The sequence below is a fragment of the Nelusetta ayraudi genome, unplaced genomic scaffold (genome assembly GCF_046127955.1).
Source record: "Nelusetta ayraudi isolate G7.1 ecotype Tasmania unplaced genomic scaffold, CSIRO-AGI_Nayr_v1 ptg000097l, whole genome shotgun sequence".
In the NCBI taxonomy this organism is placed as follows: Eukaryota; Metazoa; Chordata; class Actinopteri; order Tetraodontiformes; family Monacanthidae; genus Nelusetta; species Nelusetta ayraudi.
The window spans coordinates 2,075,491-2,098,028 of NW_027466147.1; the positions used below are offsets into that span (position 1 = coordinate 2,075,491).

General features: G+C 47.4%; 3 protein-coding genes across 5 annotated transcripts; 1 reads left to right on the plus strand and 2 right to left on the minus strand.

Moving 5' to 3' along the window:
- Positions 1–806: 806 nt before the first annotated feature.
- On the minus strand, positions 807–3,957 carry LOC142902782 (uncharacterized). Of its 2 annotated transcripts, XM_076048208.1 has the most exons (4): positions 3,822–3,957; positions 3,426–3,539; positions 3,071–3,155; positions 807–1,107 (listed from the first exon to the last, which is right to left on the minus strand). In XM_076048208.1, exons 1-4 carry the CDS (start codon positions 3,923–3,925, stop codon positions 1,069–1,071), a joined length of 342 nt encoding a protein of 113 aa, XP_075904323.1. In that variant the 5' UTR covers positions 3,926–3,957; the 3' UTR covers positions 807–1,068. The 2 variants fall into 2 exon arrangements, with proteins under 2 accessions (XP_075904323.1, XP_075904324.1); XM_076048209.1 differs by lacking the exon at positions 3,071–3,155.
- A 4,647-nt stretch (positions 3,958–8,604) lies between these two features.
- LOC142902798 (leptin receptor overlapping transcript-like 1) lies at positions 8,605–14,844 on the minus strand. 2 transcript variants are annotated; one of them, XM_076048235.1, is made up of 5 exons: positions 14,829–14,844; positions 14,157–14,257; positions 13,061–13,136; positions 12,411–12,597; positions 8,605–11,775 (listed from the first exon to the last, which is right to left on the minus strand). In XM_076048235.1, the coding sequence occupies exons 2-5, from the start codon at positions 14,170–14,172 to the stop codon at positions 11,659–11,661; spliced, it is 396 nt and encodes a 131-aa protein (XP_075904350.1). In that variant the 5' UTR covers positions 14,173–14,257; positions 14,829–14,844; the 3' UTR covers positions 8,605–11,658. The 2 variants fall into 2 exon arrangements, with proteins under 2 accessions (XP_075904350.1, XP_075904349.1); XM_076048234.1 differs by lacking the exon at positions 14,829–14,844 and having other exon boundaries at positions 14,157–14,281.
- srp72 (signal recognition particle 72) lies at positions 14,819–22,333 on the plus strand. Its single transcript, XM_076048231.1, has 19 exons — positions 14,819–14,968; positions 15,799–15,919; positions 16,054–16,174; positions 16,402–16,545; positions 16,641–16,752; positions 16,841–16,872; positions 17,162–17,286; positions 17,487–17,544; positions 17,839–17,970; positions 18,068–18,196; positions 18,439–18,511; positions 18,725–18,789; positions 18,892–18,987; positions 19,346–19,449; positions 20,103–20,180; positions 20,315–20,455; positions 20,668–20,705; positions 20,837–20,996; positions 21,374–22,333. The coding sequence occupies exons 1-19, from the start codon at positions 14,869–14,871 to the stop codon at positions 21,567–21,569; spliced, it is 2,025 nt and encodes a 674-aa protein (XP_075904346.1). The 5' UTR covers positions 14,819–14,868; the 3' UTR covers positions 21,570–22,333.
- Positions 22,334–22,538: the final 205 nt, after the last annotated feature.

Here is a 22,538-nt window from a genome sequence, read left to right on the forward strand (position 1 = left end):
GCACTCGGCCGAACGTTGTTTTGACAAAACTGGGCGCATCCTGCCTTTGTGCGTCTCAGGCCCCTCGTTGCCCTCTTTTGCTCCTTTCACCGTTTAATCAAAACCACAACATCTCCCCGAGAGCGGAGCAGAGCGAGCGCGAGTGCCAGAGGAGCCGCAGATCTGGTCGATAGCGAAGCAAAACAAGCGGGGAGCGATGACAGTGAATACTTGGCCAGTGCTTTTCATCGCTAACATTAAAATTGTTTTGCTAATGTGATGAGGCCGAGCTGCAGGCTTCCCACACTCTGTTTTGGACTCAACAAAGTTGCATCTTGTTAGTGCGTAGCGTTTGCGTTTGCCAGATTCTACCCCGACAACGTGTGCGTTCACCTTAAAGCCGTTCGAGTATCGTATGAGTTTTTTTGGGGCGTGGGGGGGTTTTCATACAATTCAACGCAGCCAGTAAAACCTTGTGCTCATTTTTTTTTTTTTTTTTTTTCATATCGGGGCCGTTGAACCAGACTCAGAGAGTGAGGTCAAAAGTTCCGAGGCGTCCCAGATTCTCAGCGGGGCGAACGCTCCGTTGATCTAAACAGCGCGTTTGTTGTTTTCCTCTGCGGAGCAGCTGCCTGCGCGAGGACTCGCTGGCCAAACAACACAGGAGAACATTCTCAGGTGCTTTCGCTCTCGTTAGCCGCGCTGATTACAAAGGGCCCGGGCGATGACGAGCGGCCGCGGAGAAATGTGCGCAACACATGATGTGCAAGCTTTGTGTTAATATGTCTTAAAAAAAAAAAAAAAAAAAAAAAAGGCCAAGCGACAGGAGGCCAGCAGCAAAGCTGCGCCGTGTTTATTTCCTCCGTAGCGTCATGAGAGCAGATCCTCCTCCAGACGGACCAACGATGGTGGAAGGAAATCAGTCAATATTTGGTTTTCTGTATTATGATTATCCAGGATTCTTTGGTTTTGCGACGTAAACACCAACACGGCGAGCCGGAGAGTTATCGTTGGCTTTGGCAGACGGTTGAAGGATGACAGGAGGAGACGAGGTCCAGGTCCCCGGTTTCCTGGTTCCCTGGTTTCTCCTCAGGGAGGCTTCTGGTGTCCACCGGCCAGACTTCCTGTCTGAGGAAGAGAAACAGTGTTGATAGATGGATAGATAGATAGATGGATAGATAGATAGATAGATGGATAGATAGATAGATAGATAGATGGATGGATAGATAGATAGATGGATGGATGGATAGATAGATAGATAGATAGATGGATGGATGGATGGATGGATAGATAGATAGATAGATAGAAGATAGATGGATGGATGGATGGATGGATAGATAGATAGATAGATAGATAGATAGATAGATAGATAGATAGAGCAGCCTCCACTGTTCCAGTCAGGTCTTAGCCAAGACCTGACACGTCGCTCCGCCTCTTTCCTCTGCTAATTGGTCCAGTCACACTCTGATCAGTCGCCAGTTATTTTTCATAAGGAGAGAATTTTCCGGCCCGAAATTTCGGCAGCGTCTCGGAAGTTTCGCTTCGAGGTGCTTCAGCTGTCTCGTCTCTGACGTCGAGAGTTCAGGATTAAAGAACGCATCACAGGCAACAGTCGCTTTCTTTCCTCAGACTCTGGCAGTTTACATCTTTTTTTCCTGCTGGATGCTGACGGGCCCTTTCGGCCCGACTCTCACTTGAGAAGGTGGACAAGCCTTCACTCTCACGCAGAGTTAAGTGCGGTTTAAACTCGGAGCCACAGACGCTTTAATCCCACTCTGCCGCCTCCCCGTCAACACACATCTCCGTCCTGTTTCTATATCAGGAGCGACGCTTGGCTCCAGCCTGAACCTACGATTTACATAACTCACACGCACATAAACTAGGAGGCAGTGGGGGGGCAGCTAATGTGTTTAATTAGCACTTGTTTCCTCCGCATCTCCGGCAGTCCCCGCTCCTCCAGCTCCGCTTCCTCGCTCCCTCCCTCAGAGCCTGCAGAGGCTGCATCATCTGCACTCAATCAGAATAATTATCCCGAGGAAAGTAAATGGGCTGCGAGAGGTGCGAGGGAACGAAAGGCAGAGGCCGCCGCCGCCGCCGCCACCGTCGCCACTGCCATCGGCCTCCCTGCAGCTCCCGTCAGTCGTCTCTACACAACATCTCCACCATCAGCACCTCTTGGAAAACTACCAACAAAGAGCCGGACTTGCTGTCAGGATGAGTGGCGCCTCCTGGAGGACGTCTTTGTGGGATGTTGGAGAGACGTGGGGTTTTTTTTTTAGCTTTGAGGTTCCTTCAAGGCCACAAACTTCGTTTTTTTTCTCGTCAGACGCGGGGACAAAAACGAGTGATTGGACCCCAGTCGGTGTCCTTGGCGTTCCTGTAGATCCATGGGGGGGCTTGGGGGGGGGGGGGGGGGGCACCACATGAATATCTCACTGTTCTCTGTTTTCCTCTCTCGCCACTGAAAGCTGCGCTCTTGTCTCCGCTCCAGAGAGAGAAGAGAGGGGGGCGGGGGGGGGGAAGAAAAAGCTAATCCAGATGCTCCAAAGGTGGTCTTCCCAAATGAAAAGTGCGGCTCTGATGGTTCAAAAGACACATGAATTGAAACCCCCTGCGCGTTGAAGATGAAGAACTTCCTAATCAAGTCTCAGACAGACTCCTGGCCGCGTCGCAGCGCCTGCAGCGGCTGGCGGTCACACCTGAAGCAGCATCGGCTGCGACCAATCGGAAGCCTCCGTCATCGGCACGCTTTCGCCTCTTTATTTTTCCATCCCGCACTCCTGTCCAGTGCAGACACCCAGAAAATCCACGCTAGTGCAGTAACAAAGTATCTGTACTTAGTTACTTCCCACCTCCGTCCATCGCTGACAACGGCTGAAGCAGAAACCCAGCGAGCCGCTCCGGTGCTGCCAGAACCTCCTCCGGGCCTTTTTTCCACTATTTCTTAGATGTACACGGACCCGTGCTGATAATAACCTCTGACGAGGCCGCCGCTGGGTTTGGCAAGAGATACCGAGGCAACGACCAGATTTTCTTGAACACATTTCAAACAGTTTGGCAGTAGGAAAAAAAAAAAAAATGAAAGCGCTACCTGATCACAGAGCTCTCGGCGAGGCGTGTTTGATTTCTCCACCTGAGACTCTGGCTCGGCCTCGTCGTCCCGCCACGGCGTGCCGCTGGAGGACGGAGACACATGTTGTAAATTCACGTGGAGCCGGAGGCGGAGTTGCGGTGGGCCCAAAGTGGAAAAACTAATAAAAGTGCCGTGCGAGTTGGGGAGGAATTTTCTTTCTCGGTGCCCTCGCGCTGCAGTTGATCTCTGCCGCGAACGGAAACTCTGCTCCGCACGAACCTGTGAATCTCTCAGCGCTGCCATCTACATCACTCTAAATTTTCCAGTTGGAATATTTAGAGTGACGTCGGCCGGAGGGAAGGCCTCTGCTCACCTGTTGCTCTGCGCCGAAGCATCTCTGCGCAGCTTCATTTTGGCAACCTTCCTCTCCAACACGCTGACTCCTCGCAGCAGAGCTCCTCTCTCCTCCACCAGGCTCTCCTTGAACCTGCAGGGTCGCGGGAGTTCATGCAGTGAACACAAAAAAGCTTGCTTACACTTGATGTTGTACTTACTGTGGCCACAAGGGGGTCATATAATGACTTTTTCCGTGTTCGGTTGACAAAATGCTTTTTTTTACCACAAAGTGGATTCAAAGAACAAATCTAGCACAAAAAAATTGATTCAGTTATTATATTTTTCTGTTTAATTTGTCTCCCTAAAGATCCTGAAGAAGCAGCTTTTACTTCAGCTCTTCGCCTAGTTGAAGATCCCGTCCAGACTCTCTCACCTCCTGACGCAGAGCATCCAGTGGCGCTGCTGCTGACACAGCCACTCGCACTGCTCGACCATCTGCTGCAGCTTCCCCACGCTGGCCTGGTTCTCCTGCTGCATGTCGCTCACCTTCCGAGACAGAGACAGAGCATGACTTCCTCCGCAGCGCAGGAAGTCAGACCTCTCCGACCTCTCTGACCTCTCTGACCTGGTCCGGTTGGCAAATACCGGCTCCGGATCAGAGCTTTTCAAGGTGGATGTCCAGCGACCCGGTTGCTTGACAAGTTTTCTCGGAACCGAAGTTGCATTTCAGCTTAGCCTAAAGATGTGTTCAAGATGTGTCGCAAAGGTGGCTTTTTTTCCTTTCGGTTAAAAAAAAAATCGAGCTTGACGTTTCTACACTTATTTGTAATGATTTTAGTTTGCAGTTTGCGGCAGGTCTGGCCTACAGGAAGCGATGGAGACGATGAGAAAACGGGGGAAAAAAATCAAGAGGACGCGTGAAGCAAGAGGACCGTGACGCCTCGTCGGGGTCAGACTGAACCTCTCGGCCTTCAACCACCGCAAGTAAATGCTCCTCGTTAATTCTCCTCCCCGACGGCTCGCTGTGTTTGGTTCTGCTGGAGCTCCTCAGCTGTCTCCCAGGACAGATAGCGGTGTTGGACCCGACTTGTTTGCTGTTTGATGGACTGGTTGGAAAAACAGCGCCGGTTAAAGGAGGGGAGACTCCCAGGCCAAATGTAAATAATGAACGAAAGAAAGAAAGAAAGAAAAAAAAAAAAAAGCACATATCCTGACAGCATGTAGGAATGTCTCACCGATGCCCAGACTCAACACACATTCACAACGGGCCGGTGCCAGCAAAAGCTGAGTTAGTGCGTCCTCCGGGGTGGCGCTAGTTTCGAAGAGTTTGGCCACGGCTGCGTACAATTTGACTGTGGGGGGGTGCCGAGGGGGGTTTCACCTTTCTAGAAATGAATTGTTGCAAAGCGTCAGCAGATTTCTGGTCGGCCGTGCGCAAATGGCTCGCTGACACGCTGACCCAAAGTGGCCCGAGTGAGCCGCGTTAATCCCTTACGGCTGACGGTCGGAGGGGGGGAGGGGCTGGAGGAGGTGGGAGGAAGGGGAGGAGGAGGGGAGGGGAGGGAGTGGAGGAGAGGTAAGCTGCCAGCGGGGCGTCGCCGTCTGGAGGCGCTGACGCAAGACAAATTCTCTGCCTTCATTATAAAACCATTACAAAGCTCAGCGTTTAATCGCAGGAGTCCGGCAAGGCGTCCACTTCTGACACCTGCCGGACAAAAGTAGAATTACAGCAGCTTTTTTTCTTCTTTTTTTCCCCATCTGCCTCAAATGACATGCAAATTCAACGAGTGGATGATCATGTCCTTCAACACGGTGTATATTATCATCTTAATCACCATTGATATGCTTGTTTTGTACAAATCCAACTTGGCAAGATCTTTGTTTTCTGAACCGTGTGTGCTGAAGAGTGGAGCAAGGGCAAGAGGTGAGGGGGGAACATTTCTCATTTTTGGAGAGTTGACTGACGGGACAGAGGCACGGATTACAACGTCATGACTTCCTGCGTCCCCGTCCTGAACTTCCTGTCGTCTCACCTCCTTCTGATAAGCAGCACGTAAACACTGCAGCTCCTCCGTCAGCGCTTTGTTGGTGCCCTGCAGCTCCTGCAGCTCCACCATCTTACTAAACCAAACATGTACAAAAACAACAATCAAGGTAAAATTTGAATTTTTTTAAAATGCTTTTCTATATTTAAAAAAAAAAAAAAAGTCAACGTCTTGTCCTTCCTCCTTCCCACCTGTACAGCTCCGAGCGCAGGCTCTGCGAGAGCGAGGCCCTGCGCTGGGCCTCGGCGTGCAGCTCCCTCACCAGGCCCCCCAGGCTCAGCTCGGAGCTCTGCAGGCTCAGCGGCTCTTCGTCCCGACAGCTCTCCTCCACCAGCAGGACCACGTGCCGCCGCAGGACGTCCAGCAGCTCCTTCAGGGAGGACGGGAAGGTGCCTGTCAAACACAGAGCGCCACTCGCCGACCTTTCCGGCCGAGATCGAGCTCGCTTTGCTTGCTCTCATCCCGTCGTGCAACCCGAAGGAGCGACGACGGAACACAGCCAGCAGCAGCCAGACGGTGCGTGACGAGCCCCAACCTGACGCTGCCTCCGGTCTTTGTGAGGACTGCGGGTGAATCACTCTTTCCAAATCACCTGCAATTACGACTCACTGTTTCATATGGCCAAAGGGCATGGATTTGATCTTTTTAGTTTTTAGAGCACCTGATAGGGGCGGCGTTAAAATAATAAATATTTACAGATACCTGAAACATGTAATTTAGCACAGCATTGCAAAATATTTGTACTTTGTTATTGTGCAGAAATGTAGAGGGTAAAAATAAAATGTCAGAAAAAGAATTGCTCAAGTACCGATAACTGAAAGACCACAACAAACTATTTGTCCTTGGTTACTTCCCACCTCTGCTGAAATCAGACGGTGTGCTTCTTCCCTCTGCAGACTCACCTGCTGCTGCTGCACCCTGCCGAGCAGCTGCCCCTGTCTGGCTCCGAGCTCCAGGTTCAGCCGCTCCTGGCCGAGGAGACGCAGCTTGGCGGCCTCCAGCTCGCTCTGCAGCGTCCTCTCCCGCTCTCGGCCCAGCAGGAAGTCCCTCTCCAGCACGGCTGTGGGGGGGGTCAAAGGTCAGGTGGGGCTCCGCCAAGACAGAGAGAGAGAGAGAGAGAGAAACCCGCAGCTCACACACGAAGTGTTTTTTCATGACCGCCACCACCACCACCACCGCTTCTGCTCAGCGTCAGTGTTTTAACGCGAGCTAATGAAAAAGAGCGTTCCTCCACCGGCCACAGCGTAAAATAAGCACAACGTTTAAAACCGCCGTCGGCTTTGCACGTCGGCCGCTGACATGTCTGGCAGAGCGCTAGCGCTGGTGCTCGGGTCCGAGGCGTTCCCACACCGCCGTCACTTCATCACTGCTCTCATGCGGGGAGCTCAACCTCCTTAATGTATTTATTTTCTCACACCAATTTGTCTTGTATCCGTCGCAGCTCATCAGCCGAGGTCGGAATTCTTAATGCATCTTAACGTCACGACAGTTTTCCTTGCCTCTCTCTCCCCTTCTTTTAACATTAAGCAACGCCGTGTTTGCTGTTCGTCCCCTTTTTGTTTTTTTAACACTTGAATTATGACCTTTAACAGTTGGAATCTCGCCAAACGGAGCAGACAGTCTCAATTAAAAAATGCAGATCCTGGTGGAGGCGTCGTGAGCCCCTCTAATGGCTCCCAGCTGCAGAGCAGCTCCCCAACGTCCCCTTATAACTACAATATGTTGGAGAGAGTGCAGATATTTCTGCACCAGGGAGAGAAAATATGGCAGTTTTGTTTTTTTTTCCAGTCAGCTGCCGTTCTAAGAATCACGTCAGGCTTGGAAGTGTAGCAATTCTTAGTGCAGGCATGGGCAAACGTTTTGACTGGTGAGCCACAGTGGGTTCTAAAACTTGACAGAGGGGTCCGGAGCAGATGGATGTAGTGTTTTGGTGACCCACCTCATAGGAGGAAAAAATATATCATGGGATATGTAGAAAACATGTACTTTAATGTCAATTGAAAATGAACCAAAGCAAAGTTACAACAAATTGTGTCTTTGAAGCTCAACAGTATTTAATTCTTTATTGAAATGACTCTTAAAACATTGAAAAAATTAATACAATTTATATTACTTACTTGCTACTAATAATTTCTTCAAGGGCAGTGGGCCGGATTGAAAAGCTTAACAGGCCGCATATGGCCCCTGGACCGTAGCTTGCCCATGTCTATCTTAGTCACTTCCACGTTAAAGAGCAGTGAACAGTCGATAGGAGCTTATGTTGCAGTTCCAAATCAAGATATTTGTTCAACACGCAGAAACACCAGCTGTTGATCCGCAAAATAGAGGGCCACAAAACACACTAAGAACTGTGACTGACTTGGACAAGTCGGCCCGTGGGTCAAAGTCTCGGCTCACCTCTGTCATAGACCAGCCGGGTGCACTTGGCTGTCAGGTACTGGATCTGACTGTAGTCTTCGCTCCTGTGAGCCTGGAAAAACCTCCTCATGCTCTTCAGGTTCGCGACCTTCTGCAAGTGCTGCCTGAGGTTTTCATCCACACCAATCCCACAATCCTCTGGGGCCTGGGGGCCAGGGGTGTGCTGTCCGGTCGGACCACTGGCTGCACTGCTGGCTGCAACTCTTCGCCTCTTCCCACCAGCACTGGTCCCTGCAGCAGACGCTCCCACCGAGGGCAAGTTTAAGCATTGATCCAAGCAACTGTGTGTGTGTGTGTGTGTGTGTGTGTGTGTGTGTGTGTGTGTGTGTGTGTGCGCACTAAGTCAGCTACTTGAATGAATAGGAGAGAGGAACATGCTGGGTCTGGCAGGCAGGCGTTTCAACAACAGCAGCCTTAGGTCACTTCTTTTACATGACAGGATTACACTGTGTAAAATGACACAAACAATAGAGATGCAGAGAGATATATAATATAGATACATATTTAAATATGTATAATTATTATTATTATTATTATTATTATTATTATTATTATTATTATTATTATGGTATTTTAACACGAATTTGTGTGCCGTTAGCGCTTCAACACTTAATACTATATTCATGCCAGCAGGGGGGGACATATTGCCGCAACCCCACGACTTGCGGAGAGACGCAAAATGTTTATGTTATTCAAAAAGAGGAAGAAAAAAAAATCACACCGTTACAGCAAAATCATTCAAAGGAGAGCATGTTCAAAAATGGCCTTTATTTAAAAAAAAGAAAAAAGAAGAGAACGTAAAACACGGATCCACCATGCTGACATCTGCCTCATGAACACAAAAGTTGAGGATAGAAAATGTCCACACAAATCCTCCGATAAAATAAATAAACGCCGCTTCCTCCCGAATGTGCAAACACAAAAGAAGCATCTCTCCTCACAACGGAAACGGGGACCGACACGGAAAACCGGAAGTCGGAGAGCAAATAATTCCAAACTTCAAACGGTGATCAGCAGCGGTCCACTGGTAACAGCAGGTTTTTAAATAAAGTTACATCATAAACACACTTAAGTCATGTCAGTAGTTTGTTTGTTTGTTCAATATTATATTCAGCAACATGTTCATTCAAACTTGAGCTGCTGTTTTTCACACATTGGCTGTATTGCACTGACGTTGCGCTGTCTGTCTATTCGCGTCGTCCACTTTTCAAAGGTCCTGAAAGTCGGTTAAAGTTTTTTTTTAGCCACTGACCTCCAGCGACGCGGGAGGTGGATCGCGCTTCCCTCCTGCTGTTTAATAAGAAGCCGTCGGTGGACGGTTGAACGACCTTGTTTTGCTTTCAGCAAATGCTTTTAGATAAAGTGAGTTTTGACAGCTGCCGCACTAAATCCAGTGGAGTGTTTATTTGTTCAGCTTTTTTTCTTGCTAGTGTTGCCCGTAGATATAAGAAAGTGTTGTTTTTTTCTCTCTCAAAATTGATGTTTGTCGGTCCAAAAAAAAAAGAGAGATGTGTCTTACAAAGACGGTCATAAGGTTTGTTTGGAAATGTGCTGCGCGAAAAATCATTGGAATTTCAGGTCTTGTTCGCATTGGACACGAGAATGTTTTTCCCACTGTAGAATCTCAAATCTCTGTGCTACTGCGTACATTAGCGTATTCACAGGGCAAACCAGGAAGTGGCAATATAAGCTCTAATGCAGTGTGTGGGGGGGGGAAATCGCATGGCACACCAACCAAAAATGTTAGAAAATGACACTTTTGAGCCTAATAATGATAATACAGGCTCTTCATTTATTTAGGAATTGAGGGAGGACAATAGGCTCACATTCCTTTTAATGCAGTCAGTTGATTATTTTTTTAGACCAACTAAGTTAAATTGGATTCTTTTTTTTTTTTTTTTGATGGCAACACCTGACACTACTCACACTGCACTAAGGACTAATTGGCCAATCAGAAGCTTAGAGAGAATGGCACAATACCCGAAATGGCTCAACAGCATCAGTGAGTCTTGCGTGGAAAATGTGTACAAGCCCCAGCAAGAAATTCCAATTATCCTCCGTTGCAAGAGACGACGTTACGTGAACGAAGCATAGCACGCAAAATGTGACACGAGATAAAAGGGACGAGTGGAAAAAAAAAAATATCAATAATATTATTATTAATAATAATAATAATAATAATAATAATATTAATAAACTGGAGCAGTGCAGCAGAGTTTTTTCACTGCGAAGGCTTTGACCCTCAACATTTGCTTGTGTTTGTGTGCAGGAGTGAAGCCAAGTGTTTGCGGCAGCGCCCAGGTACGTGCAGACGAGGCCTCGGCCTGAGTGCACCGCCGCGCCAACAGCCGCTCGAGTCGCAGCCGTGTTTTGACAGGGCGGCAGCTGCTAAGCCTCCCGTTTAGCCTCCGCTAATGCAGCGACGGCGGAGATGCGCCCGGCTGATCCTAAAGCTGCTGACAGATTACACGAGAGGCGACAGGCGAAGGCTCCTTCGCGCAGGCCCCAGCAGCTCCGTCTCTCAACGTCAAACCTCCGCTCGTCATAAAAGCCGCTGGTTGCGGGCAAAACCGGAGGAGCCTCTAACTGGATGTTTCTGACGCGAGCTTTTTTCGCCTGCGTCCCGCCTGGCCTTCGTTCTGAGTGGCCCGCGGCTCCCGTTCCTCCAGCTAATCCCACGCTGGCTTGCCAGCTCCCGCAGGATTTTCTAGGCGTCGTCGACCTTCCAGGGGAAGCCAACAGGTGCAATGTGAACACGGCCACTCAGCGACAGACACGAGGGAGGAAAGCCAGCCAGCCGGACTGGATTCTAACCTCCGCCGCTGTGTGAGGCTTCCAGAAGGAAAAGCTCTCCCGCACACTGCTGCTGCTCCCGAGGGGGCCGATGATTTTGTCCAGATATTCGATTTCTCCTTTGTCGCAAATGTTCCCGACAGGAGAGCAATGTTTGAAAAGTTCAAGGGTTTAAGGACTCACGCAGGTGAGTCGCACAGGCCGACGGGGTTTCGAAAAGATGAGCGGCTGTTTTGTTTTCGCAACTTGGAGCCGCTCGAATCACATTTGCCGGATATGCGATTACATTTTTTGCAGATAATAAATTTCAGATAATCACAATAAGGGGAGACCTGATAAGAGATGGTGGAACTTAGTCGGCCAAAGTTTCAGATAATAACAATCATTGAAATCACAGATCCAGCCAATGAAACGTGCACCAACTGAAAAGGAGAACTTTTAAAAAGTGACGAGCGGTGAAGCGCGAGCTAATGTTGTGCGACATTTCCCACACTTTTCCCACTACTGATTTACACCCTCTCGGGCTTCGGGATCACAAATGAGTGAGTTTCTACTAAGCAGAGGCGGTTGGTCAGATTGAACCCTACTCAACATTCAGCTGGACTCTTTTACATTGTTGTTGTTGTTTTGTTTGTTTTTTTTTTTACATATATCATAAGCAGGACCAGAGAAGCGCTACAGATAAGGGACGAGTTACAAATGTAGGCGGGCGGGGGGGGGGGCTGAGAGAAGCGTCAGTCAGATCCAACTTAAGAATCAGTCAGCATTTTCCATCCATACTTGAGTCAGATCGACATTGATGCAGGCAGTTTAAAAAAAAAAAAAGAAAAAAAAAAAGTATTGCACTGGTTTGGTGTGAGTCTATGGACGGGCGCTCATCATATAAATAACAACGACAGGAACCAAACAGTAATACCATAATCATAGTAGTCGTAACGCTAGTAAAAACAGGTCCCACTAACGGCTCCCCCCACCCTCCTCATCCTCCTCATCCTCCTCTTCCTCCGCACTCCTTTACCACTGCTGCCAGCTGAAGTCGTCGTTGGAGCCGAAGACCACGAAGAATCCCAGGATGGTGGCGAAGATGACCACGTTGCCCGTTAGCACCAGCGCGCACGCCCCCCAGGCGATCTGCCAAACAACGCATCAATAATTCAGGTGAACAAATGGCGAGTATTCGGGTCAGCGGCGAGCGTCAATAAGCACCATGGTTTGCTCCGCCTCTTTTTTTCCATGGCTTTTTTGTTTGCGTGTTCTTCCACTCTCTCTTCCCTTTGTTTTCTTGTTTGTTTTTTTCTCATTTTGATGATTGCGTATTGCTACTGTGCTGCAATGACCGTCTTATTACTGTTGCTGGTCCTCTTTACGGCTGTTGTTCACCTCCTTCTAAAGGCACTGTGCCTGTAACAACTGGCAGGGGGACCAACAATGTAAACCAGCCCCTGGCTGAATTTGGGTACAATCACATTCCTGCTGCACACTGTACACTGTCCTCTGGGAAAACTTGAAATTGCAGGCACCGCGTTTAACATGCAGCGGCAGTGACGGTAAAGAAGACAAATCAAAGTCACCTCACTCGATTCGCTAGTTATCCTCCTTTTATTTTTTTTTCCCGCTCGCATGCCTGTTAAATAAGTATTCGCGGTGCGGCCGCAACAAGCGATGCGTTAATAACCCACATCGATACGGTGCACTTAATGCGCAGTGGCGTATGAATTGGTGGGAGACCTGCGCCCGCTCGCTCCCTCCTCGGCACCGCCACTCACCACATCAGCTCTGGCGAAGACGATGGGCAGGCCGAAGGCCGAGATGACGATGCCCGTCGTGAGGAAGATGGCCAGCTCCTTGCAGGCGTTGCTGGCCGAGTCTGTGTCGTCCACCACCCTCCGCGAGATGCAGTACGGGATGGGGCAGAGGATGTAGAAAAAGAGCAGGAACAAAGGCCAGTATTTGCTGCAGACGCGGGGGAAAAGCAGAGGAAGGGAGCAGCCGCTTTTAATCGAGTGGTGAAAACTCTCAGGACTATGAAAGACAATCAATCATAATTTCCCAACAGTTCAATCGTAATTAACAGAATTGTTGGCAAGACATTTTGTACATCACATTTATTCAGTACCACGACTTCACTTCCTCCTTCCCAGGTGTGTCCAAACTATTGACTGAGACTACTGAGTGAACTTACAGCTAACGGTTGCTTATTCTTTCTTCTATTGAGTGCTTTTAAAAGCCTACAGCTGAGCTGTCACACACAAAAAAAAAAAAAAACAGCAGACAATTTCATAGTTGAAATATTGCCGCAGCGCTGCAAGGGGTATGGTTGGTTTCACTCCAACGTTCACAACTGTGTCTAATACTGCAAATGGGCCGTGAACGTGGCTGTCAAGGGTCAGAGATGGTTGGTGATACGGGTACTTACCCATACACAGGGAGGGCACATCCCAGCATGAGGAACATGAGGCCGATGGCCCCTCCAAAGGACAGGCTGATGAGAGCTGCAAGACGAGAGAGAGGTGGCGGCATTAGGGGTGCAATTATCAGCGGGGAATCTGTCTCGCAGCTATTCAGCCTATTCCCAGATTATTCCCAGACCGGGTGAGGGAGGCCCCTCTGGCAGCTGAGGCGATCATGTGATGAATCAGCTGATTTCACGTGCTCAATAGAATAGAATAGAATAGAATAGGATAGGATGTTTGTTGTCAGTGTCAAGGTTGACAACGAAATTAAGCGCCAGCCATCAGGTGCAGTAAAGTGTACTGAATAGACACTAGAAATAAGTAATAAAACGGTAGTAAAAGCAACAACAACAAAAACAATCACCCATACACGTACACAAACATGCACTCCTCCACACATAAACTCCATAGTATATTGCACATTTCCATTATTGCACAGATTGTTCTAGAAATTGTGCTGCAGAAAGGGAACACTGGGCAGTGTCACATTTGTTCAGTGGAAGTTGGCAGTATTTAACTGGATCGCGGCAGTAGGATTAAAAAAAAAAAAAAAAAAATGTTTTTCAGTCTACGAGTGACTTGGGGGGGGTCGAACGTGTGAAAGCCCTGCAGTGAATGGAGTAGCAAGCAGCCAGCTACTAATCCCAGCGTCACTGAGCTACAGCATCCTAGCCAGCCAGCGCCTGTGTAGTTGCATGAAATCAGGTGTGGCTAGCATTAGCCTGGGACCGTTAACTCGTACGTTATTACACTGTGGGGACGGGGGGGTTAAGTAACGACTGTTATAATAAAGCAACGTTCAATGGTAGGAGTGCGTCGCTAAGCATTTATATCTGACGCTGAAGCAGCGGCACCTCCAAGACAAGTGAGCTAATAGGCTAATGCTAGCCACTGTAGTGGCCCGAAGCAGCCCGTCACGTTACCGTTAGCTCGCCGGGATATCGCTCAATCCAAGAAAGGCACCGGCATTTTTAATGTACAAAGTCAAATGTACATCTTACTGTCATTTCTTTCCCTCAGGGGTCTTGTGAATAAAATGTAAAGCGGACAACATCTCACCTTTAATCCCAGCCATTCCTCCCGGACAAAAAACTCGACACGCAGCCCTGACGGATGACAACAGTCCCCCTCCGAACCTCCAACCCTGACGCTTTCACGTGCTGTTGGAAATATTACAACCACCGAGAATCGAGAAAATTGTTTCCTTTGCCAGAGCGGTCGACCGGTACTTTGTGTACTCTCCTTTTAAGTCTCTTTTTTGTCATTTCAAAGTTGCCAATGTGACAAAATAAAGTGCCACATATGATGCCTTTATTGACATATGGTCTAAGATTTAGCCAGGAGACATAAACATTTCTTTTCTTTTTCTTTTTACCTTAAATTAATACAATCCTCGTCGAAGGATTTCTAACTAGAAATAATTAAGCAATCAATATGTCGTTATTCAGTTAAGGCGATTGTTCATTTTTAAAATGTCAGGAACTTCAACTTTTGAAATAATTAAGGCGCCGACGCATTTACATCTACACATTAGTTCTGAAGGCATCACTTCCATTCGTCACTGCTCACGAGAACCGACATATATATATATGTTATACATTTTTCAAAATTTATATTATTTAAAAGCACTTAGAAATAAACACATTTTTAATTATCTAATGGTAGCGTTGTTTCTTTATATGTACATTATATTAGCTTATTAATATTTGGTGGTGTCCCGGATGTGTTCACCTTGTACTTCCGCCTCTTCTCATGCGTCCACTCGGTGAAGATGGCGAGCGCAGGGATTTCTGTGGCTTCGCTGTGGACTGAAGTAAACCGCTGCGGGCAGAATGGCGACTTCACCAGAGCCCTCAAGGCTCTAACTAAAAGTATGACTTTTATGCCTGTCACTTTCATTCTCACGTAGAGTCGAATTAATGGTCGCACAACGTTGTTTTCCCACCTGCCATTGCCCCAATCCTCGGGCTAGGCTAGGACTAGCAGCACTAGCTCTGGTGTGCATGACCAGCTGTTAGCATGTGGCTAGGCTAACGACTGCTACACAGCAATCTGTCGGCTCTTGGGAACTCCGACAGAGGATGTCGCTCGCACACTTTCCCTTGTCGTGCATAGGCCTGTTGCTGGTTTAAGGGTTGAACGTTGTGTTAACGTGTTGTGCGAAGATATACTGTCTCCGTGGCGCTTGAAAACGGCACCGTCCTGCGGTGATTTAATGACGTGTCCCTACTAGCCCGACAGCTAACCTCCGTGGTGGGTAGCGGTCCGTCAACCAGCTGTGACCGGCTAGATTAAATTAGACATTTATTACCATTTGTACACGTTAAATAACAGATTCAACCTGGTACGTTGGAATTCGTGTGCGTTTACCTGAGTCAATGTAAAGATATGTATAGTCTTAAAAACAAAACTTTGATCAAAGTGCCTGTTCGGCAAAAGTGCATATGGCTACACTCCTAAGAACACGATGTATATTTACAGTAAATGAATTAAAATGTAGGGGATAAGGCCAAAAAGGGGGTTTGACTTGGTATGGTTAAATAAATATTGCATGGCGTAGCTAATGTCGTGAGCTTAGACGTGATAAATTCGTGTCGATTATTTTTCTGAATCACAGTGTTTCCATTCGGGTTTGTTTGTCTTTGAATGTATGTTTTGGAGCAGTGTCTGTAACTCGCGTCTTCCCTCCCTTCTGCCGCAGTTTTGCACGAAAACAGGGATGATGTGACGGCCCTTCACTGTAAAATCGTTTGCCTTATTCAGAATGGCAGCTTCAAAGAGGCGCTGAATGTCATGAACACTCACTCAAAGGTGCTCGGCAGGTAAAACAATCGCCACCATCCTCTCGCAGGTGTTTTGCAACTTGTTTTTTTCGTCGTGATGGATTCGCTCGTGTCGTTTCTTCCGCGGTTCCTCGCAAACTCGTCGTTAAAATGTTGCTGTCTAAAATTTTCAGCGAGGTTGTGTTCGAGAAGGCGTACTGCGAGTACAGGTTGAACCGAGTGGAAAGCTCCCTGAAGACCATCGAAAGTGCCGCGGAACAGACGGACAAGTTGAAGGAGCTCTACGGTCAAGTGGTAAGACTGCAGGCTAAGCCAAAAGCAACAAAATGTCACTTCAAATGCAAACTTTGATCGGAAACATGGTTCAAGAAATGTGCTGACTGGAAAACTGCCAAGATTTTCCATTTATTTTTCTGAGGCATTCTGGCGGTGTAACAAAAATAATTGCTATTGTTGAATCTTGACTTCAGCATTTATGTAGGAAACTTCTGATTTGTGCCCTCTTGTTTCCCACTGTGCAGTTGTACAGGTTGGAGCGTTTCAACGAGTGCAAGACCGTCTACACCGATCTGATCAGGAACTCTCAGGATGAGTACGAGGAGGAGAGGAAGACCAACCTGTCTGCCGTGGTGGCTTCCATTAGCCAGTGGGAAAACACTCCACTGGTAATATTTGATTGAATATGTCTCCATTGTAGCAGCACTCACCGGTCTGTGTTCTGTGTCAGCTGGCTAACTGTTGGTTCTGTTCTCATCTGCAGGAAGATCTTGGCCTTCCCGAGTCGACCTACGAGCTGTGTTACAATACTGCCTGCACTCTGATTGGCCAAGGACAGCTGACAGAGGCCCTCAATAAACTACGACAAGCAGAAGGTCGGCGCTGCTCGGCTTTTTCCCTTCTTACTAGCCGTCTTTAACTCGTTCTGACATTGACTAAACACTGTGGTTGTTTCTTTTTCAGAGCTTTGTAGAGTCTCATTGGCTGATGATACAGTAAGTGATGTGTTTTGATTTTTATTTTATTTTTTAGTGTCATTGATGAAAATGTAATTAAATGAATTTAAAAAGACTGCAGCAGATGACCAAGATAATAATTCATGAGGCATTTATGATAAATCCTGTAAATACAATTCCAGATAAGGGATCATGGAGAGAAAAAATGTATGAATCTATTATGTTGTTTTCCTGTTGATGCGGTTGGTGTTCCCTGGGCCGTGCTCCTGCTCTCTCAGAACAACGACGACAATAACGATCTTCATCATCGGCTGCCTCTGCCTTTCAGGATATCACGGAGGAAGACATCGAGTCTGAGTTGGCCGTCATCCACTCTCAGATGGCCTATGTGACGCAGCTGCAAGGTCGCACGGACGAGGCACTGCAGCTCTACAACCAGGTCATCAAGCTCAAGTGAGTGGGCCAGCTGGCTTTATTTTGGGTTTTCTTTGTCAGTACATGTTGCATCGGCTTCTGTTCCTGCTGCATGAGGTTCCGCTTGTGATGAAACGTAATGCCGTGGGAAAACATTACTTTTTGGAAATGTGAAATGTGTGTTGTAGTACCTCCGTTCAGCTGCAACAAATTTAAAAGGTTCTTGCTCTGCCCTGCAGGCCATCAGACGTGGGGCTGCTTGCTGTGACTGCCAACAATATCATCACAATAAACAAGGTGAGCGTGTGGAACATCCCATCGTGTCAAAACAGCTAATCTAAATTTTTAAAGTTAGTTTAGAAGCAAACTTGAATTTAAAAAAAAGATCCTGGTCATTTTTTTCTATTTTGTTGTCTATTTTTCTGTGATATATAAAGTCCTGGTCTTGTCTTGATCTCGATGCTCTCTGGTCTTGCTAATGTCTTGGTCTCTGTTGGTGCCGTCTTGACTACAACACAACCACAAACCCTAATGCTGGCAGTCCTATAACACCTACTTCTCAGACCTTGACCCAAACTCTTCCAACAACAGGACCAAAACGTGTTTGACTCTAAGAAGAAGGTGAAGCTGACCAACGCCGAGGGCGTCGAGCACAAGCTGGTGAAGAAGCAGCTCCAGGCCATCGACCTGAACAAAGCCCTGCTGGCCATGTACACCAACCAGGTGCGGCCCTGCGCTCACGCTGCGCCGCCACTGCAGCTGCTGCAGACTCCTGCTGGCTCGCAGATCTTTGACGCGTCCTCTCTGCTGCCCCCCGCAGGCCGACCAGTGCCGGAAACTCGCGTCCGGCCTTCAGTCGCAGGAGCCGACCCACCCGCGGCCCGTCCTCATCCAGGTGGCCCAGCTGTGCCGAGAGAAGCAGCACAGCAAGGCCATCGAGCTCCTGCAGGTAGACACACCGCTGCCACCCGCTGGTGGAGAAACCTTAGAAGCTGAACACTTTTTCATCCCACCTGTTAACTTTAGAACAATGACCTAAACCAGCGGGCACAACGTAATAGTATTGTCATTAGCTGCATTTCCATGGAAACGCAGCCAGTGAAATGTGAAAATGCGTAGCCAGCGACTGTGACTCAGCTCTGTCATCGTCCCAGGTCATGCGTGAGTCCTTTTTGCCCTTTTGTCTTGCAGCAATTCTCAGACAAGCATCCAGAGAGCGCGTCCAGCATCAAGCTGACAATGGCACAACTCTACTTAGTACAAGGTAACAAACAGTTTACATCACAAGTGACAGCTTCTCTGTGGGATGACCTTTGTCATTTAAATATCATTGTTTTCTAATTGCAAAAAAAAAAAAAAACATCTTTGCACCGTCTGATTTCTGTTGTGACGTTTTTAGTGCGAGCACCTGGCAATCGTTTCTCTATATGAATTAATACGGAGCCCCTGCTGCTGCTGCTTCTTTTTTTCCCCTCAGGTCACGTGACAAAAGCGTGCGATGTCCTGAGGTCCATCGAAGAGTTCAAGCACAAAGCGGGGATGGTACGAACTTCTTCTCCTCCTCCTTTAATCTCTTCTCATCTGTCCGACACTTTTTTGCATCACCTGCATTGATGGACGACTGACGGGCGTTTTCCTCCCCAGGTTTCAGCTCTGGTAACCATGTATTCTCACGAGGAAGACATCGACAGCGCCATCGACGTTTTCAAACAGACTATTGGCTATTACCAGTCGGAACAGGTTGGTGCATTAGAATGTTATGGCTTGAGTATCATGAATGTCTTTTTTTTTTTTTTTTCCCCAGTTCCGTATATTTGATTTACGCAGATGTGAATATCCTGGTCTTTCTGGGTTTGTTTCAACTGTAGTGGTGAAATACTCAGAACAAATGCAGACCAAGATTCTCAGTCTTTGTTTCATGAAGAAACACTTTTCACTAAACACTCAGTTGTAGTCTCAAAACTGAGAGAAGGCAATCGAAACCTCTGCTCTCCCCTCCTCTCCTCTCTCTCTGTTCCAGTCTGTTTGATTTCACGGAAACACATTTTTTTTGCGTGTGTGTTTTTTCTTTAATCGACCCACGTTTCTCCTCCTGCAGCCCGGCTCCGCTGCACACCTGGCGCTCGTGCGGGAAGCTGCCAATTACAAACTCAAGTACGGCCGGAAGAAGGAAGCCATCAGCGACCTGGAGCAGCTGTGGAAGTGAGTCGCAGCCCTGGAACACACTTGCACTGAACACTTGACGGATCACTGACTGTGTTTCCATGACCCATGGAATTGCGTAAAAAAAAACATAAATATCACAATAAAAAAACAGGTAATGGAAACTGCTGAACTTTAAAAAAAAAAAAGGAAAAAAACAAAAATATGGCTAAAAGGTTTTGATGCTCTCACGAGGTGGTTTTTCAGACGTATCCATATTGAGTTATACGCAAAAGTCATGGAGACACTTTGTTCACACATACAAGTCAGTAGACGTGACGTACGGGGTCGCTTACAGTAAAAAAGGTGCGTTATGTTTGGACGGAGGAAGCAATCAAAGAGAGAAATGTATCAACCGTTCTTGACAGCTAACAAATGTAAATAAACAATTCTTATAAATCTCACAGGACGAGATTTTAGGGGAATTACGGCTCATGCGCTTCACACCATTCAATGTAAACACCTGCAAATCGCAATTGGTCTTTGTCAAAATTTTATAAATATCACTTTTATTTTGCGAAAAACTGTCATGGAGCGAGTGACGGCTAAAGTGGTAAAACGCTGTCTGCCGCTGGCAGGACAGCAAACACGTGAATACCAGTCGGTCATTTCTGAGTGATGATTCAAGCTTTTTTTTGTCTCCTCCAAAACAGGCAGAACACTAAAGACATCCACACGCTGGCACAACTCATCTCTGCATATTCACTGGTGGACACGGATAAAGCCAAATCGTATCCTTTGAACCTGGAGGAACATTTAACATGTTTTTTTTGTTTTTTTTGGCCCTTTCCTGGGTTCTCGCTCAGCCGAGTGCCTGAGGTTCACAAGCGAAAGTCGCTCCTTAACGTTCCCCCCCCAACCCCAGCCTCAGCAAACACCTCCCGTCGGCGGACACCATGGCCTTCAACGTGGACGTAGACGAGCTGGAAAACTCTCACGGGGCGACCTACGTCAGGAAAAAAGCCGCAAAGGTCACAGGAGAAAACCCAGCGCCCAAAGAACAGGGGTACATCCAGACTTCTTCTTTCATCTTTGCTTGGCATCAGCACTTGTTTAGCAAGAAGTCAACAGTGTTGTTTTATTTCTGGGGGTTCACTGACATAACAGCCAATACAAGTGATTCTTAGGAAACCTAGTAAAATGAATTCTGTGTATTATAAGATTTTTGCATTTATAGAAAATGTGTCTTCCTTTTTTCTTTTTCTTTTTGGCGCACAGCCAAGGAGAGATCAAAAAGAAGAAGAAGAAAAAGAAAGGTATGTCCACAAAGCACGTGTATTTAAATCCAAGTCATTATTTATTTTATCTTCTTGCTATGTCTTTGAGCTGCAGTGGGCCTCTCGGTGCAAACTCCTATCAATTATCCTCGCTTTTTCCCTTCCCTCAGGAAAGCTCCCCAAAAACTGCGACCCCAAGGCGACCCCTGACCAGGAGAGGTGGCTGCCCATGCGGGAGCGCACCTACTACAGAGGCAAGAAGAAGGGCAAGAAGAAGGAGCAGATCGGGAAAGGCACACAGGGGGCGACGGCGGGCGCCTCGGCCGAGCTGTGAGTGAATTTCCTGAGTCGCGTCTCGGTTGTAATTTCCTGCAGGAGAAGGTTGAGCAGATGACTCCACTGATGCAGGAGGGGGGGGGGGGAAAGCCTTCACTATTTGCTATAGTGATTCTACGGTAGCGCATTGCTGTCACACTAGAAAAAAAAGGGGTTCAGTATCGTGATATAATGTGAAACTATCACGTTTTCACCTGATAATTTTCACGTTTTAACATAAAGCTATCACCTTGTTTTGTGAATGTTTTATGTTAGTTTCATGTTTTTACGTGATAATGTTCGCATGACATTCCTGCTAGGTACTTTAAGAATGCTTAAAATATCATCATTTCCTCAAAAGCAACCACTCATTTGGCTTGTGTGCCCTCCAGGGACGCCAGTAAGACGGCCACCAGCCCCCCCACCTCCCCCAGACCGGGCTCAGCGGCCGGCTCTTCGGCGGCTGGCTCTTCGGCTGCTGGCGCCAGCAACGTGGTCCCACCCCGACAGCAGAAGCCCGCAGCCCCGGGGGCCACGCGGAAGAAGGTGCCGCAGAAGAAGAAGAAAGGCGGGAAAGGAGGCTGGTAGTCGTCCAGGGGGAGGAGGAAGAGGAGGAGGCGCACAAGGCAGCGCTTGGCTCAAAGAACGCCGAGAAATCCGGAAACTTTTCCCCATTTTTGTTCTGGACATTCATCTGATCACGTGAAGCCAAAAGATTCAACAGTTTTTAATTTCATGTGCCCATTTTTTTTGTGTGTGTGTGCTTGTGTTTTTGTTTTTTTTTTTGTTTTTTAGAACTGAACTCAATATTCGAAGGACAGTTTCTCTGAAATGACCTTAAAGTTGCTCTTACAAAGAATGCTGTTGTGACCTTATGAGGACACAGTGCAATAAAACGCCTTGACAGGAAACAGCAGACATTTCACCTCTTATAAACGGGGGCAAAAAAAATCCATTTTGTGAATTGTTTACCGGATATGTTGGACTGTCAAGTTTTATAAAAATGCGTTTTTACGGTGGACCCAGTCTCTTCAGACCAACTTGATTAGACTTCAACACCTTACAAGCGTGACTTTAGGTTGACTTCTGGGAAAATTGTCCTCAATGATTTGTCGGTTAAACGTTTTGTTTTTTTCTTTCTGGCAGTTTGCCACATAGTACGTTCTTCCCCCGTCTACTCTCACCGAGCCGCACACACACAAAGTCAAAGGACTATTTATTTTTGCGACCCCTGTAATAATTAAATAAAAGATTGTTTTAACCATTAAATTCACCTTGTCAGCTGCATGTTTCAGGAAGTGGTCAGACGAGCCGCACCTTTGTTAAGTCTTAATAAAAATTCTCCTCAGCAACGTGATTCTTTTTTTTTTTTTTCTGTCACGATAACGCCTTGGGTGGGGTTACAGTGCGGTTGGACTAAGATCAGGTGAGGTGACGACCCCAACGTTCATCTAAACCTCTAACCCAATCACAAAAAGGTAGGCTGTGCTGGTTCCGTTGCAGAAAAAAAGCTATGTATGGTCAGGCTCTATTCGCTCTGTTCTTCGAAGTGAGTAT

What these genes read in the sequence shown, in the direction of transcription:
- LOC142902782 (XM_076048209.1), bottom strand. Translation starts at nt 3,925, where the DNA reads ATGCAGCAGGAGAACCAGGCCAGCGTGGGGAAGCTGCAGCAGATGGTC. An exon ending in TGGATGCTCTGCGTCAGGAG is followed by an intron (nt 3,540 to 3,821) that starts GTGAGAGAGTCT and finishes GCGACCCTGCAG; the next exon opens with GTTCAAGGAGAGCCTGGTGG. An exon ending in GCTTCGGCGCAGAGCAACAG is followed by an intron (nt 1,108 to 3,425) that starts GTGAGCAGAGGC and finishes TCTCTTCCTCAG; the next exon opens with ACAGGAAGTCTGGCCGGTGG.
- LOC142902798 (XM_076048235.1), bottom strand. An exon ending in TGTGCCCTCCCTGTGTATGG is followed by an intron (nt 12,598 to 13,060) that starts GTAAGTACCCGT and finishes CCGCGTCTGCAG; the next exon opens with CAAATACTGGCCTTTGTTCC. An exon ending in TCTTCGCCAGAGCTGATGTG is followed by an intron (nt 11,776 to 12,410) that starts GTGAGTGGCGGT and finishes GTTGTTTGGCAG; the next exon opens with ATCGCCTGGGGGGCGTGCGC.
- srp72 (XM_076048231.1), top strand. Translation starts at nt 14,869, where the DNA reads ATGGCGAGCGCAGGGATTTCTGTGGCTTCGCTGTGGACTGAAGTAAAC. An exon ending in AACCAGGTCATCAAGCTCAA is followed by an intron (nt 17,287 to 17,486) that starts GTGAGTGGGCCA and finishes TCTGCCCTGCAG; the next exon opens with GCCATCAGACGTGGGGCTGC. An exon ending in TCAAGCACAAAGCGGGGATG is followed by an intron (nt 18,790 to 18,891) that starts GTACGAACTTCT and finishes TTTCCTCCCCAG; the next exon opens with GTTTCAGCTCTGGTAACCAT.